Raw genomic sequence first — 18,184 nt, forward strand, 5'->3', positions numbered from 1 at the left:
CCCAAAAATAAAAAAATGTTTACCATATAAAAAACGATTGTTAAATTTTTTCATTTAAATCGTTTCCTCTATTTGTTGAATGCTTGTAATTTTTATTAAAATACATAATATGCAATTTTTAATGGTTCAAAATGTTAACAATTAAATTGTTTACACTCTTGCATTTTTAAATACTTTGAAAAATCTCTAAATTGTTTTTTCATTATTAAAAAATTAATGGATAATATGTAGTTTGAATAATTTTAAAAATATTTAAATATTACACTTTTGTTTCTATTCTTTCTTAATAAGTCTAAAAATAAAAAAAATAAAGATAAATCACAGTCAAAAAATATAATATATATTCTTCACAACATTTTAAATACAAACATTAACATTATATTTTTATTAAACTGTCTTAAAATTATTCTTTTTTTTTTTAATATTATACATTATACAATATTATGCTGAAATGCAAAAATAATACTTTTTGATTTTTTTCACACTTTCCACAAATTTTCTAAATTTAAAATGATATTATGATAGAATATAATATATCACACATATTTTAATATTTACATATAACGAATGTTTTTTTTTCTCTCTCTCTCTCTCTCTGTCTCTTGTACACATTTATATTTCATGTTCGTCTAAATTAATATATTTAAGATCTCTCTTATTTAATTTAACAATTTTTTCATTTAAATCTAAATTATTCGATTCAATAGAAATTTTGTCAACAAAATTTGGTTGCGATAAATAATTATTTGTCACAATAAGAGAATCTTTAATAGCAATCACATTTAATGGATCTTGTTTAATATTTTCATTGATAATTATTTTGTCTTTTTCGCAAATTTTTTTCACATCATTATTGACAATTTTATTTGTCTCATTATTCACTGTATCATGAATATCACGTTTTTCTCTTTCATTATTTTCTAAAATATCTCTACCAACTTCAACTTTCTTTTTATCCGTCAATTTTTCTGTATTATTATAGGTTTTTGTTTGATTATTATTCATTTTCAATGCAATTGGTATTGCGTACTCTTGTAATTTAATTATTTCATTATTTACATTTGTCTCCTTTTTGTAAATTGAATGATTCTTTTGTGAAATATTTTTTTCTTGTTTCACTTCTTTTATTACATTGTTGACTATTTTCTTTGTTAAAGCATTCAAAATATGATCAGAAGATATTTTCTCAGAATCTAATGGAGAATTTTTATTGAGTATTTCATTTTCGATGATAATTGGTTTTACTTGTGTCTTTACTTCAATATCTTTTTTCTCTTCAATTTTTTCAATTTTCTTTTCTGGAATTTTTTCTTTAAACTCCAATTTCTCTTTTTCTTCGAGTTTCTTTTTTTCATTTTCTAATTCTTTTTTATCGAAAATATTTTCCTTTTGTATTGTATTTTTCCTATTAGTTTCGATATTTATTACTTTTATTTCCTCTTCTTTTTCCTTTATTTTATCACTCTTCTTTTCTTGTTCAGAAACTTTTGGAATTTCTTCCTTTTTCTTTTGTAATTCCAATTGTTGTTGTTTAATGTCTTTTAAAATTTCTTTTTGTTCCTTCATCATTTCTCGCTGCTCTTTTTTATATTTCTCTAAAGTTCTTTTTAATTCCTCATGTCTTTGCGCATCATCCAATTGTGATAATTCACCAGCTGCTGCTAATTCTGTTTCTTCTTTTTTTATCGCATCGGAATGAATTAAATTTTCATTTTTTTGCGGTTCAATTATTTTATCCTTCACTTTTGTTAATTTTAAATTTTCTTCTTTTTGAATTTCGGGATTTATTTCTTTTTTGATATTTTCATCAATTTTATACTCGATCTTTGATTCTTTAACAGAATCAATGACTTTATTTGTTTCTGGAATCGAATTTATAACAACATTCTCGTCAATTGGAGATTGAACAACAGATTTTGGAGTTACTATATCCTTAGGCAGAGCGGGAATTGGAATATTTTTAGGAAGATTCCACTCTGGTAGAGCGTTCGAGTCTGAGGAAAAGGGAAAATACGTTAAATTAATTCAAAGAAAATTCTAAAAATATCAGATTAAAAAAAAAGTTACAAAAAGGGATTTATATTGACGACAACCTGACAGAGAAAGAGAGTTGAATACAACAATGAATAAAAAAGAAAGAAATAAAGGAAAAAATACAAAAATTGGATAAGATTACAAAATTAATAGTTCTGATTAAATCAAATTATTATTTTTTTTTTTTTTTGAAATAAATTAGAAAAATTATATATAATAATGTACCTTTGTCATTTGCTAGAAAATTTGGTTTCTTCGGTATTTTCGGAATCACAGGAATATCATCTTTCATTAAATTAAACGGTAAATTGTTCATCTGATCAACAGATTTATCGGTTGTTATTATAATACGTGGATTGAGAGATTCTCCTTTTGCATGTAAATTAACGTATGTGCCCAAAATCATAATTAAAAGTCCAACAAATGCAATTACCTGAAATCAAATTTAATGAAAATTTTTCAAACTTACGCAGAATTGACAGAGAAAGAAACATAAAAATATAGAAAAAAAAAATTGTTACAAAGAAAGTGATAAAATATATAAATAAGTCATTGAATCGACTTAAGGTAGCAAAAAAAAATCGTTTTTGAATTAAAATAATAATGTCAGGATTTAATTCATAATTTTTAAATTATTAGAAACTAAATTTTTTTTTTTTAATAATTTTGTGATTCTCACATAAGGTGAATTTGAAGGAAAAATATTTAAACATAACGAAGAGTTTAAGACGAGAAAAACAAGAAAAAAAAACCTGAGAATTTTAGAAAATTAAAAGAAACTAGAAAATTTAAGGAAATGGTAATTTGAGAAATTTCCAAAAAGAATCTACGGTAATTGTAAACTTTGAACTAGTTTGTAATAAAATTTGTAAATAAATAAAGAAAAATAGGAATATAAGAGAAAAAATGGTTTAAAAACGAAATTATTTTTTAAAAAATTAATAATTATAATTATTACCTGAGCAAGTAGTCTTTCATTTGTATTTTTACTGCTTATTGAAATGAAGAATGTCGCAGGGAAAATAAGACAAATCATAACTCCAATTGTTGCTCCCACTATTCCCAAAACAAATTCAATATTTGGAATTAGTATTCCCATAATTAATGAAATGGACACAATCACAAATGTCAGGAATCTAAATCTCGTTTCTGGCATGTAACTGCTTGAAGAATCATGTAGATATGCCTGAAAAAAAAACATATTTCGTTAATATTGAAAAAAAAATGAAGTTCAATGTAATTACAATTTAAATTAAATACAATAACAATTTTTAAAAAACAACTTTTAATATCAAAAATAAAATTTAAGAAAATTTTATTATATAAAACATATAAGAAAATGATTTATTTACTCGTCGGAAAAGAAGAGAATTCAAACTTGCTCTGCAGGGAAAAATGACTAGCGGAAAACTAAAAGCAACGGAGAAGACAAAAAATAATTTGATCACTTCCGATGAAGGACTTGGTTCAAAACTCATCAAAATATTTCCTGAAAGGAAAAAAAAAAGAGAAAATTAAATAAGTATCATAACAAAAATAGCGAACATTTTTTTTTTTTTTTTTTTACTTACCAGTAAAAGGTTGTGTACAACACGCAATATAACCAAATAATCCCACAGAAATATAAACAATTGTACAAATATTTAAAGCGCCTCTTACAATTTCATTCATTTTCTCTAGTGAAACATTTGGCACAGATTCATAAATTTCAAATAATTGCGTTTGACAAAATAGTGCCATAGAAAAAATTGGCAAACACTGTAAAATACCAGCGGGTCTCCAAAAAAATACATGATCATACCAATCGCCAGCAAAGATATGTTGAGTCGATTCTCCCATTACCTGTTTTAAAAAATTAAAATTTTTAAATAATAACTATAATATATGATTTATTCCACGCCAAAGTGTAAGTCCATCTCCAATTTTTTTGAGATTTTTTTTTCTTTTAGTGCTAATTGAGACTAGCATCCATGAATTTTTTCAAATTTTTTTAGCAAGCCGTTTTCGAGTTATGGAATTTTGAAAATTGGAGAATTTTCATGACTTTTAATTTTTAAATACTCATAACTTCCTTAAAAATGCATCAATTGTAAGAGTCTTTTTTTCAAAATGTGTGTTTTTAAACGTACTTTTCAACAAAAAAAAATCGAAATTTTTTTTTAAACGATATTACTATCAAATTTTTGAGTTTTAATGATAAAAAGTCATTTTTGTCATTTGACGTACTGATCGATTTTTTTCAAAATTTTTTCTAAAAAAACTACTTCTTTTTACGAAACTTTTAAGCCTAGCCCGATAATGGGCAAACAATTTTTACAATATTTTCGGAATTTTTCAAAAATTTTTGAATTTTGAATTTTTTAAAAATATTTTTGGTTTTTTTTATACTTGGTACTTTTATGTATTTTGATGCGCTAATTACGAAAATCATAGTGACAAAACCCAAAAATTTGATTTTTATGATGAAAACCATAAAAAAGTCCAAAAATTTATGGTTTTTTTCGTTTATTGGGTAAAATATACAAAATTAAAAAAAAACTTTCAAACAAAAGTTATAGATCTTATTGAAATATATTTTTTTAATTTTGTATATTTTACCCAATAAACGAAAAAAACCATAAATTTTTGGACTTTTTTATGGTTTTCCCCATAAAAATCAAATTTTTGGGTTTTGACACTATGATTTTCGTAATCAGCGCATCAAATTACATAAAAGTACGTAGTATAAGAAAAAACCAAAAATATTTTTGAAAAATTCCGAAAATATTGTAAAAAAAATTTTGACCCACTTAAATTTAAATTATTAAATGAGGTTATATTTTTTTTCTTGTATCATTTGGGTCCTAAAAACATATAAGGTGGTCAAAAAAAGAAAATTTTAATTTTTTACCTTTTTAGAATTTTTATTTTTTGAAAAAATTAATATTCTTGAAAATCCATGCGAGAGATTCTTAAGAATCATTAAAAAAAGCGTGGAAAAAAATTGGCGATGAAAAATAGTCAAAATTGTAAAAAAAGATAGTTATTAAAAAAATATTAATTTTTTTAAGACTTTAATTTCTAAAATGGTCATAAATTAAAATTTCATTTTTTGGACCATCCTGTATGTTTTTAAGACCCAAATGATGCAAGAAAAAAATAGAACCTCGTTTAATAATGTAAATTAAAGTGGGTCAAAATTGGGGGTGATGCCTCCCCTTAAAAGTTTAAGTAGTAGTTTAAAAGAAAAAAAAAAAAAAAAAAAAAAAAGTAGTTTTTTTGAAAAAAATCGATCAGTACGTCAAATGACAAAAATGACTTTTTATCATTAAAACTCAAAAATTTGATAGTAATATCGTTTAAAAAAAAAAATTCGATTTTTTTTTGTTGAAAAGTACGTTTAAAAACACACATTTTGAAAAAAAGACTCTTACAATTGATGCATTTTTAAGGAAGTTATGAGTATTTAAAAATTAAAAGTCATGAAAATTCTCCAATTTTCAAAATTCCATAACTCGAAAACGGCTTGCTAAAAAAATTTGAAAAAATTCATGGAAGCTAGTCTCAATTAGTACTTAAAGAAAAAAAATCTCAAAAAAATCGAAGATGGACTTACACATTGGCGTGGAATACATCATATACAATTTAAATAAAATTACAAATTTTATTACCTTTAAAACGAGGAAAAAATAAAAAACAATAGTAGCTGTTGAAATACTCGAAAGACTGTCAATATTTCTAAGTAATCCAAGTGGTAAAACAATAAATGTACCAGTTGTAATAAGTAAACTTGTTCGAATATTTTCTGGATTTTTATCAATTACTTTGCCAATAATTGCAGGACCCAAATCGCCGACAACAACAAAAAATGCAATACACGTTCCCAATAGAAAGCCAATAATAAATAATTCAACGAAAAATTTACCCATACGACCAAATGCATGAAATGCAAGAAATTCAAAATTTCTACGCCGTGACATTACGGCTGATTTAAGAAGAAAATGACAAGCGAGCCTCGAAAGAATACTACTCACTAAAAGTAATAATATGGCCAAAATAATACCGCATTGCTTAAAACAAAACGGCATTGCTAAGACACTAACACCAATAGCTCCATTAGCCAGTGTCATAACATGTGAAAGATGAGAAATCATTTTTATTTATTATGCGATAATCAGTCTTCAAATTAGAAAAAACTTTTTTTTTTTTTTTTGTGAGAGAATTATAAAAAAAAGAAATGGAATTCTTATTACTAAGAGATGTATTTGAATTTAGATATGTGTAATGGATTTAAATATCTTAGTTTTATGAAAAAAACAATTTTCCTCATTTTCACGGTTGTTTTCTTCTTTTTTTTTTTCGTGAAAATACAATTTTAAGACACTTGATTTATGATATTTAAAACTAAATATACATATAAAAACACATTTATTTAATTATGCGCGTTATTATTTGACGTCTGTCGCAATTAAAGAAAGTGAGGTTAGAAATATAAAATTCTTCTTCTAATCACAAATTTTCTTAAAATAGAACACTTAATAAGAAATGTCGATAAAAATTATATTGATTTATGCTTTAACTTAAGAACCACATTTATCACTTATCGTTTGAAAGATAATTTGTAATATTTTCCAATAATATATATCACGTATACAAAAGTTGGATGCACTGTTTTGGTTTTTGACGTGCTCACACGCAACATTATTATTATCCAGATTCCGGACTACAATTTTATCCAATCACCATTCTTCGTTATCTGTTGTCGTTTTGTGATTGGTCGACAAAAAGAAAGAACAAAATTTATGTCGAACAACAATTTTGAAAATTCAAAATATTGACTTTTATATAATTATTATTTTTATTATGTTTAAAGAAGAATCGGAGAGTATGAATTTGTGTCTGAAGTTCTGAACTTTCAAATGAATAAAACATTTGTTTTATTACTTTTTCAATTTTAAATTTTATTATAAAATATTGATTTCTGTATCTAAAAAATAAATTAATAATTTTTTAAATGTTTAATACACTTTTTTTTATTTTTAAAATTTAAATTGTTCGTTTTTTTATTAAAAAATTCGAAAATTAGAGTTCGCATTTTTTTGTATTTAAAAAAAAAAATTAACAGTTGTTAATTACCTATTATATAATTAGAAATTACGGAGAAAAATTGAATTTCATAAGTTTTTAATTGAAAAATGTTTACAAATAATTGAATTTTTGAAGAATATTGTAAAAATATTGTAAATTATTATAAAATAATTATATTTCGAAAGAGTTATAGTTGAAATTATTAAATTACAGAAAGTTTAAAAAGGTTTTAAACTGAAATTTTTTGTAATTTTGTTTGCTGATTTTTTTTTTAATTGCAAACAATTGTTAAATTTCATAAAATTTTTAATTCAAAAATAGTTTAAGATAATTGAATTTTTGAATTAAAAAAAAAAAGTCGAAAAAGTCGCATCTTATTAAAATAAGTCGTATTTTCGAAAAAAAAAGTAAAAAAAAAAAAAGTCGTATAATCCGAGGCTTGTGTATTATAATGCCTATAATGAAAATATCATAAATTCTTATATAGTAAATTTTATTATCTTTTATTATAAATATTTAAAAACAGTTGTGATTGATGTATGCAGGGCATAAGTATGCAATGCCTGATTTTTAATTTAATTAAACAATAACTTCACGCATAAATTATTGATTTTTTTTTGTATGCAATAATTCGAACGATTAATGACAGTTAAATTAATAACAATTTCTTATTTCCTTTTTTTTGGACCAATCACTTACACGCCAATGATGATACTAATCCGATTTTATATGTATATTATGACAGCAATTACATAATTATCTTTCTTTCTTTTTTTAATATTCCATTAAATTTTTAAATAAACACTCGTAAGAAAATTAAGACATACATTGAAAACATCAATTTTCAATTTGAGACTTTACACAATTAAGAAAATCGGATTAGTAAAGACGAAAAATGTGTACATAAAGAGTTTAATGTTTACAATATTATTGAAAAATCTACATCTAGTCTCAAAAAATGTTTACTCATTGACAGACTAATTCAAAATCTAACACTTCATTCTTTTTCAATATAGGTACATTAAATTTTTTTTCACATACGAAAAAAAAATCAATGTGCAAACATTTAAAAAAAAAAAATTTGATTATATAATTGCGCGAGATGAAATAATTGTCTTTCATTATATTTACAAAAAAAAAAAATAATTTTTTTTATAAAGTAATGAATCTGTTATATTATTTATCGATTCAGTAAATCGATGATTTGTGTGTATAAAAAAATTGCGCGTCAATACCATATTAATAATGGTTCAGTCATGAGGAAAAAAAAAAAAAGAAAAAAAAAAACAACAACAGATCTGTCAATGAATCTAAACCAATCTAATTCGAATATTATAAATGAAATTTACAATTTTCAAAAAAATAATATTTTTGCATTATACATTTATTAGCAAATCTATATCTGCATTTTATGAAAATTAAAAAAGTCCTACTTCTGTAAATCTAAATATCGTTCCGATTCTTTACAGAACAAACAAACAAAAAAAAAAAAAAAAAAATGAGATCTATTATAGACATAATCTCCCATCATTCTCAAAATTTGACTTTTGCAGTTAGTCAAAAAAAAAACTAATAATTAGATTATGTATCAGACTTCAATTAAATTCACCTATAGGGAAGGAAAGCAAATGATTTCAACATTTGGATTCGAAAATACAAAAAAAAAATGAAAAAAAATCACATAAAAAAAAACATCATCTCTAAAGAACGCGCTCTTGATACTAATTTCTAATTGTTCGATAATAAATAAAAAGAGCATCGTTGGTAATTTTAGTTGTACATGGAGTCAATGTCCCAATGTACATATAATTACGAATCTGACCTCAGTGCGTTGGAAAAATTGTTTAGAAAAATTATCCTCTTTTAGACTGTACAGTAGCATAAAAAGAGAGCAATATTGGTTTCGGAAGTTTTGTAAATGTCATTTTCGAATTTTTTTTTTCGTCAATTCTTCTCTCACTTGCCGCATAACCAGGTACTCTCTTTTTTTTTCTTATATCATTTACGCTTAGGTCGATTCAAAATTAAATAAGAATAGCGTGAGTCACTCGTCGCTTGGGCCATTTATCAGGGATTCGCACCACCATCTTTTTTCGATTCATCATTCGTTGAGTTTGATTTGTCATCTTTTTCGTTTTCTGAAAAAAAAAAAAATTATCATTAAACACTTTTAAAAAAAGGGGGGGATACGATAAGAGTACAATTTTCACTATTAAAATTTTACTTCTTTTACATTTAAAAAAGATAAATATTATATTGAATAAAAATGTAAAAATTACCTTTCGTTTCAGACTTGATGTCATCATCTTTCTTGAGATCATTGTCAACGCCATCTTGACCCTTCTCTAATCTTGGCCTTTTCCTCGAGCCCTTGAAGTTTCGATTATCTCTTCGACCACCTTCTCCTTCATCTTCACTGTCACTGTATTCATTCTCATGTTGTATCCTCTTATCAATGTCTCTCTGTGGTAGCCTTTCGTCGGGATTCACTTTTTCCTCCAATTCCGAGTCATCTATCACTGCACCATCTTCTGGGATCGCTTGCACCTGAACTCCTGGCGCATGTGGTAACATTCTTAAATTCTCGAAAAGTCTTGTTCTGAAAAATCATTATTATTCAATAAATTGCAATAAAATTGGAAAATGACTAAAACAAAAAAAGTAAACTTACTTTATTTTTTCAAGATATTCAGATGTATTTTGATTAGACATATTCGATGGACTAATGTGAAGTTTAAAGTCAGGACCAAAATATTCAAAATAATCGTTGTATGGCAGTTCATTAGCAATTTCCGATCCAAGAGCAACTGAAGTTTCGTAAGTCCAACACCTCGAAACATTTCTAATCGTGTAACCTCCACCGCCAACCATAAGGAATGGAAGATTGTATCTTTTTACAAATTCCACACACTTACCATGACCACGTACAGTCAAATTGAAACATCCTAATCTGTCACCTAATTTAAATAAAAATACCAAATAATCAAAATTTATATTTCAAATTTAAATTTATTTTACAATATACCAATAAATAATTATGGTTTCTTTCATTATTTTGTTTATAGATTGTTTAAACAAAATTATTGTTGTTATTTACTAACTCTTTATGCATTATATATAAAAGTCCGTCCACAAAATCCTGTCCCCCCTACCTAAAATCTAGCCATTTTAACCGATTGGGCTCAAATTTGGTATACATACGTATTTTTGCGAGTAGATTTAAGGTAAATTATAGCGAACACGATTTCATATGTAGATTCCATGAAAAATATATCTAATCCCTTTGAAATTGAATTAGAATTAAAAATTAATATTATTATATTACATATATTGAAATTATATATCTTATATTAAAATATTATTATTTAAATATTTTTTAAATTATCGTGAACGGAACCCTAGGTATGCGACTGTAACTCGTACTTGACAAATTTTTTTTTTCTAAATTTTACAACTTTTTAAATAATTTACTATACAATTTACATAAAAAATTTTAGTTTATTATCCTAAGCACAAAAAGTTGCAAAATTGAGGAAAAAAAAACTGCCAACTTTTATATTTAATGGATAAAGAGTTAGTAAATAGCAACAATAATTTGTTTAAACAAATTTTTTAAAAAAACCTAATTATTTTTTGATAGGTTATTAATAAAAATTACAGTAAAAAATTTCAGGAAAAATGATGACTATTTAAAAGAAATTAATTCCCGTTTTTTAATTTTATGGGGGGGTTTTTTTTTTGTTTCAAATAATTGGGTTTTTTTTTTATAGTAAATTATACAGAAACTACAATAATTTTTATCACTTACCAGTTAGAGAGTCAGCGCCGCATTGCAAAACAACGGCAGAAGGTTGAAAAGTTTCCATAACTTTAGAAATAATCGGTACGAAAATGGATTCGTAACTTTCGTCATCCATTCCATCTCTCAATGGAATATTAACTGCATAATATTTGCCCTGAAAAAATTTTTTTCATTAAATTATATTCATTATTACACATTATCATTACAATAAATATTATTTATATTAATTTTTTTCTTCATTATCTCCAAATAAAATTAATTTTATTTTCTCTATTGAAATTGAGAATTTTTGTTTTATTTTCTTACCTTTCCGGCTCCAATATCGCGAAGATCGCCAGTACCTGGGAAATATTCACCATATTTATGAAAAGAAACAGTCATAACTCTGTCAGTTGTATAAAAGGCTTCTTCGACACCATCGCCATGATGTACGTCAATGTCAATATACAAAACTCTTTGGTGATACTTGAGCAATTCCAAAATGCCAAGTACAATATCATTGACATAACAAAAACCTGAAGCTTCACTTTTTTTTGCATGATGTAAACCACCACCCCAATTAATGCAAATTTCAGAAGCTTGTTTATTTAGTTTCACTGCTGCCGCTACTGAACCACCCGCGGAAAGTTGACAGAATTCATATAAACCGTCAAATACTGGACAATCCTCACCAACATTAACTGCACAAATATTTAAACAATAATCAATTGAAATTTAAATAATTTCAATGTGTAGTTTAAGAGAAGTTTAACAGAATTTCTCTTACTTATTGGCATTTTTTATGATAAATTAAGGCCTCAAATCAACTTTAAGGCGCAAAAAAAATATTTTACTTAACTCTTAAGAATATTGTCAAGAAAATTTATTTCGAATATTTTAGAATAAAAGTAAGTCAAACAAATTGAATTTTAAAAGTTTCTAATTCAAAAATACTTTCAGATAATTTAATTTGTGAAGAATTTCAGTTAAAATTTTTTTCAGTAATCAAAATAAAAGTTCTGATTGCAAAAATTTTTTTAGTCAAAAAATTATAATACTTAGGTAGAATTGAATTTTTTTTTTTTTTTTTTATCTTGCAACACTAAATATTTAGAAATTATTGTTGTCACACACAAAAGTTTATAAATTATTTTTACGGTTACTAAAAACATTGTGATAAAATAACTTTAAAGAATTTATAAAAGAAAAGGAGAATTTAAAGAAAAAATTTAAAATAGAAGTGTTTGAGAAAAAAGATGAGAATTTTAGAAACATAAAAGGAATTATCAAAATTTTAGGAAATAAAGAATCAAAGAATTTGAAAAAAATAGAGAATTTTAGAAATTTTCAAAAAAAAAAAAAATAATAATAATAATAATGAAAATTTGAAGTAAAAATTTAAAAACAATAAAAAATGAAAATTTTAAGAAAATAGACAGCCATTGTAAAAAAAGAAGTTGAAAGAAAAATTAATAAAATTTTATAAATTCCAAGAAAAACGAGAATTTGAAGAGAAAATAGAAAATTTTGTCCCGTTTGTAAAATAAATTAATTCTAAAAACGTCTAGAAAATAGTAGAATATAGAAAAAGAAAAAAACAAAGAAATTGATTGTACGTCAGTGAAGTTCATAACATTTATGATCAATGAGCCGAAAGTTCTGAACGTTCATATGAACGAAATATTTTTTTCAATCTATAAATTATTAAAAATTATGATGACCATGTATAATAAAACAGTAAATTAAACAATTATTAAATTAATAACTTCTTTTTAGATATTTTAAACAATATTTTGTAATAAAATTTGTACTTAAAGAAGTAGCAAAACAAATTTCGTTCATATGAACGTTCAAAACTTTTGGCTCATTATGATCAATGATTGAAAAAAAAAAAATAGAATTTTCATCCGAAAAATAATAAAATTTTTTGCCTACAAAATTATTTTCTTTTAAAAATGGTTGATCGAGAAATGATAAATTTATATCTTAAAAAAATAGAAAATTTAAGAAAATAAGCAATTTTGAAAAAACGAAAAAAAAATTAGAAAGAAAAATTAATAAATTTGTTAAATAAAAAAAAAAAAATGAGAATTTTGTCTTGTTTGTAAAAATAAATAAATTACAAGAATTTATAAAAATTTCAATTTGTTAATAAAATTTCCGATTCAACTTTTTCCCGGGTAATCCTCAGAATATTTAATATATTTTTGTAAATATTAAAAAATATAATATATAATTTTTCACTTAAAACGAAGAAGAATTCAAATGAAATAAAGAACTTACATCTCTGCATTTGTTTATTATATTCTGTCATATTGTCTGGCCTGATTGATCTCAAGAATCTGATGTATTCGTCACTGTGGAACTTGGTCATTTCATCAGCAGTGGCTTTATGTGGACGCTGCAATAATTACACGAATTCAAAATAGCTTTTCTTGAATAATTTTTTTTTTTTATTTAGTGATTTTCAAAAATAATCACAAAACTCACATAAATCTCCATTTTTCGATAAAGACCATAATTTAAAAGTAAATTATGTGTCATCCTTATGCGATGCGGTTTCATGGGATGTCCCTGCCCATAATAATAGTTCCCTATATCGCCTGAAAAAGAAATTATTTCATTACATATTTTATAAAAATTAATTTTTCAAACGTCGGTGAAGTTCACAACGTTTATTATCAACGATTAAGAAGAAAAAATATTTTTCTATGCAAATTATTATTATTTTTGATCTAAAAAATTTTTTACAACGTTTCTTGATCAACAATTATTTGAAACAAAATTTGTAGGCAAAAAATTAGTTATTATTTTTTTTCTTTTTATTTTTGAAGAAATATTAAAATTTTTTAAAAATTAATGAACTTTGGAAGAGTCATTGTTGAAATTTTTAGAAATAATTAAATTTCAAAAGATTTTGTTAAATTTCTGATAATAATGAAATTATATAGAACTGAAAATAATTTATCAAATAATTTTAGATAACATTTTTTTAAAAAAAGTAATTGAATTTTCAAAGATTTACAATTCAGATTTTTGAAATTAATTTAAATTCAAGTGATTTTTAATTGAAATTTTTGGTGATTTCTGTTAATGAAGAATTTATTAGAAATTACAGACAAAAAATTGAATTTAAAAATTTTTCAATTAAAAAAATGATCTCACACAATTGAATTTTCGAAGATTATTATGAAAATCATTTAAAATAATTATGTTTCGGTAGAATTATAGTTGAAATAATTAAATTTTAAAAGGTTTAATATTGACATTTTTGAAAATAATTGAATTCAAGTGATTTTTAATAAGAATTTTTTGATGATTTCTGTTGCTGAAGAATTTATTAAAAATTAAAGACCAAATTGTGTTTAAAAATTTTTTTAATTGAAAAATTCTTTCAGATAATTGAATTTTCAAAGAATATTATAAAAATAATAGAAATAAATTTTTTTAAAGAATTTCGACAAAATCATATCTTTAAAAATTAAGTTTTTTGTTCAAAAAAATGGACAATTAAAAAAACAACATCATTTTCGAATAAAATTTCGATTAATTAACATATAGAAATATATTAAAAAATTGCAATCGAAATTGATTTCCTCTCAAAAAGGAAACAATATTTAAATAGTTTCCACTAAACTGAATAATAAAATTAAAAAAATAAAATACGTTAAAATATTTGTTATATAATCTTAATTTAATGAGATAAGAGTAGTTATATTGATATCATTGTTTATATTTATTTCGCAAACAAAAATTTATTGCTTTATCGGCTAAAAAATTGAAAAAAAGAAAGTCTTTCAAAATCCATTAACTTAAAGAAGATTAAACGTGAATTAAGGCACGTCGCGCAAACTACGGTTGTCTGAATTTTCACTTGAAAAACTTTCATTAATCCAGTCAAAAAATATATTTATCTTATATACAAAAATGCCAACACAATGCAAGTCGCTATATTCAAACAATGTAATTAAAAACAACTTTTTAATGAAATAATTAAAGTAACTTTTTTATCGTATTTAATAAATCGAATATAATTTATGAAAATTAGATAAGTTTTTATAACCTCTAACTAATATTTTCAACTTAAAATGATAATAATTCAACAAAAATATTAAAAACTAAAAATTACATATATAAATACTTTTCAAAAGTGTGGCATTTTTATTAATTTTGTTGAAAATATTCTTAATTATATATCATAAAATAATAATAATAAAAAATTAAATATATTTCTTTAAATCGTTAATTGTTAAAAGATTTTAAAAAACAATATCATTATTCAAGTTAAATTTGTAAAGTATCAAATTATCAAAGATAAGGCAAAAAATTCACAAGTAAACTACAGTCTGAATTTGATTTCGTGGTTCATGACTGACGCTCGGCCATGGTTGGCATTCATAAAATACAGTGTTGCGAAGCTTAACTTGAGAATCTTTAGCCTTAACCATACAAAAATCATCCTCTCAGTTTACAACCACGCTTAACCCAACTTTTTCATAAAATTATTTAAAAAATTTCACTAAAAACATTTTTTCACAAAAGCATATTATTAATTTATAAATAAAAATTTAATTAATAATTAAAAATAATGACATTCTATACAGAAATATGAAAAATATACACACTTTGACAACATATAAGCAATTGAAAATTTTAGCTATAAAATTTTAAAAAATATAAATTTTTTTTTAAACTTACTATCATAATAGTAGCAGACACGTTTTCTGCTATGTGGTTGTATCGACATTTTCACTTTTTCTTTAAATTATTCGATTACACTGGATGTTAAATTAAACTCGCGGTGTTCAACATTAATCAAGAGTCGACCGAACACAGCGCAACGCAGCGCGTCACTTAAGATTATGAGTTAATAACTGCTCATGCGCACATTGATAGTTACTCCTTGCAATTAATGGAAATATTGGTAAATTACCGAAACTTTTAAAACTTTCTCATTTAAGAATTTTAATGCAATTTTTTATCCGGGACGCATGATTTGCACCCAAAATCCATTACATTAAATTGTCAAAGCATCGAGATTTATTACATTGACTCTCGAATACATGGATTCTTCAAAACGTCGACTGACCAAAACATCGACTTGTAAAATTATCGACTCCTCAAAACATCGAATTTCCAACTGGTCGAATTTCAAAATGATCGATTTTTAACAACGTCGATTATTCAATGCATACATTTACCATCACATATCCTTATTAAAACATCGAATTGTTAATTCATTGAATTTCCAAAACATGGAATTTTCATAGCTTTGAATTACCAAAGCATCGACTTGTTATAACGTCAATTTGTCAAAAAATGAATTTTTTAATGCATCGATTTACAAAAACACTGATATTATAAAACGTCGACTCGCAAAAGCATCGACTTTTGTTTACATTGAATTTTTAATACAGCGATTCTCCAAATTATCGACTAACCAAATCAATCATTTGTCAAAATATAGATTTGCTAAAACATTACATTTTCAATACATCAATTTATTAAAACACTGATTTTCTAAAACTTCGACTCGCAAAAACGTCTATTTTTTATTACACTAATTTTTCAAAACATCAATAAATCAAAACATCGACTTTCCAATACACCGATTTTTTAAAACGTCGAATAATCATAGCACCTATTTTTTAATACACAAATTTTTTAAAACATTAATTTATTAAAACATTGAATTTTTAATACAGCGATTCTCCAAATTATCGACTAACCAAATCATCCATTTGTCAAAACATAGATTTGCTAAAACATTACATTTGCAATACATCAATTTAGCAAAACACTGATTTTCTAAAACTTTGACTCGCCAAAGCACTGACTTTTTAATACATTACCTCGTCAAAAGAACGAATTTTCAAATCATCGATTTTCTAATGCACTAACCTGCAAAAGCATCAAATTTCCAATACCTCGACTTCCGAGTACATCGATTTTTTAAAACATTAACCTGTCATAACATCAACTTTTCAATACATCTACTCGTCAATGCATCGAATTGTCAAAGCATAGAATTTTTAATACATAGATATGAAAAAGCATAGACACTTTTTTGCATTGAATATCCATTACATCGAACTTTTTTTTTCACTAGGGTTTACTCTCTATGTTGTTAGTAGGTAAGGTAGATTAAGATTGTGCGGGAAATTTTAAATTAATATAATATTTAATTATATTTATTAATAAATGTTTTTTATAACATTTAGTTATTAAATATTGTAAATTTAATGTTTTCTGTTTTTTTTGGTAATATAAAATCTCTCAATATTAACAAGAAAATGATATTTTTATTGATTTAATAATATATACAAATTATTGTTTTATATGTTTCTCATAGATGTCTCTACTTTACCAGTTTAATGTACTAAAACTGAAATAAATATATTTAGAATTGTATTCCATTGACAAATTGCCTTTCTTTTTTAAAATTATTCTCTTTTAATAATTTCTCCTTATTTTTTATGAAATATATTTGACATTTAAAAACAAACACAAAATATTTAAATAAAAAAATGTTTTTTTTATGAAATTATATTCATAAATTTAAATAAACTATTCAGCTGAAATTATGGACAAAATTTTTTTATCAACCATATATATTTTTTGGTAAACATAAAAAAAAATTTAAGTAAACTTAAACTGTTTTTCATATTATTATTTTTTTTTTAATAATTAATATCTTGTTTTACAAGTTTATATTGTATTCAAATCTTGTAAAATAAAATAATTGTCCTCGGCACTTATAATTTCACTCGTAAAAACTACAATTTTTGAAAATTTTTGAAAATATAAAATATTTCAGATGCAACGAAAGGCTACAGTGATTAAGCAGAATAAACAGGTAAAAGATCAGAGGTTCTCTGGTATATTAGAATAGAGTAGGGCGAGATTACCACATTTTACTCCATTGATGCAAGTTCCGGTCTCTTCGTTATTTCCAAACTACAGCCATTCTATAAGCTATCCTTTCGTAATTTAATTTCATTTGGTAAAAAAAAATGAAACAAACAATATTTGATTTAACAAAAATTTTTAATTACAATATTCTTTATCTTTATTAAATAACTAGCTAAAATATAGCGCGCTAAAGCGCGCGTGTATTTCCTACGTCGTGGAATAATAAATTAATAATAAGTATATTTCTAATTTTCACATTATCATTTATTTATACACAGGGAAAAATTAGTTTGATGTTATATAAATAGTAATTTTTTAGCTGAGGCAGCTTATAATTAGCTAATACAGCAAAACAATTTAGCTAAGTTAATTTTTAAATTTAATAAACAT

The 18,184-nt window shown here is 24.0% G+C and overlaps 2 protein-coding genes across 2 annotated transcripts; both read right to left on the minus strand.

Annotated features, from left to right (window-relative positions):
• Positions 1-318: 318 nt before the first annotated feature.
• LOC127286118 (putative sodium-coupled neutral amino acid transporter 10) lies at positions 319-6,737 on the minus strand. Its single transcript, XM_051312429.1, has 6 exons — positions 5,685-6,737; positions 3,606-3,876; positions 3,387-3,523; positions 2,993-3,220; positions 2,260-2,467; positions 319-1,994 (listed from the first exon to the last, which is right to left on the minus strand). Exons 1-6 carry the CDS (start codon positions 6,165-6,167, stop codon positions 613-615), a joined length of 2,709 nt encoding a protein of 902 aa, XP_051168386.1. The 5' UTR covers positions 6,168-6,737; the 3' UTR covers positions 319-612.
• Positions 6,738-7,577: 840 nt separating this feature from the next.
• Positions 7,578-15,749, minus strand: LOC127286119 (histone deacetylase HDAC1). The gene is made up of 8 exons (XM_051312430.1): positions 15,581-15,749; positions 13,373-13,485; positions 13,166-13,283; positions 11,210-11,583; positions 10,910-11,057; positions 9,773-10,058; positions 9,381-9,700; positions 7,578-9,239 (listed from the first exon to the last, which is right to left on the minus strand). The coding sequence occupies exons 1-8, from the start codon at positions 15,627-15,629 to the stop codon at positions 9,169-9,171; spliced, it is 1,479 nt and encodes a 492-aa protein (XP_051168387.1). The 5' UTR covers positions 15,630-15,749; the 3' UTR covers positions 7,578-9,168.
• Positions 15,750-18,184: the final 2,435 nt, after the last annotated feature.

The sequence above is a fragment of the Leptopilina boulardi genome, unplaced genomic scaffold (genome assembly GCF_019393585.1).
Source record: "Leptopilina boulardi isolate dan_hultmark-lab unplaced genomic scaffold, ZJU_Lbou_2.1 LbouV2_348, whole genome shotgun sequence".
NCBI lineage: Eukaryota > Metazoa > Arthropoda > Insecta > Hymenoptera > Figitidae > Leptopilina > Leptopilina boulardi.

What these genes read in the sequence shown, in the direction of transcription:
- LOC127286118 (XM_051312429.1), bottom strand. Translation starts at nt 6,167, where the DNA reads ATGATTTCTCATCTTTCACATGTTATGACACTGGCTAATGGAGCTATT. An exon ending in ATTTTTTCCTCGTTTTAAAG is followed by an intron (nt 3,877 to 5,684) that starts GTAATAAAATTT and finishes TTTTTAAAACAG; the next exon opens with GTAATGGGAGAATCGACTCA. An exon ending in ATGAAAGACTACTTGCTCAG is followed by an intron (nt 2,468 to 2,992) that starts GTAATAATTATA and finishes ATTTGATTTCAG; the next exon opens with GTAATTGCATTTGTTGGACT.
- LOC127286119 (XM_051312430.1), bottom strand. Translation starts at nt 15,629, where the DNA reads ATGTCGATACAACCACATAGCAGAAAACGTGTCTGCTACTATTATGAT. An exon ending in CGGCGCTGACTCTCTAACTG is followed by an intron (nt 10,059 to 10,909) that starts GTAAGTGATAAA and finishes TATTTAAATTAG; the next exon opens with GTGACAGATTAGGATGTTTC. An exon ending in GAATATCTTGAAAAAATAAA is followed by an intron (nt 9,701 to 9,772) that starts GTAAGTTTACTT and finishes ATGATTTTTCAG; the next exon opens with AACAAGACTTTTCGAGAATT.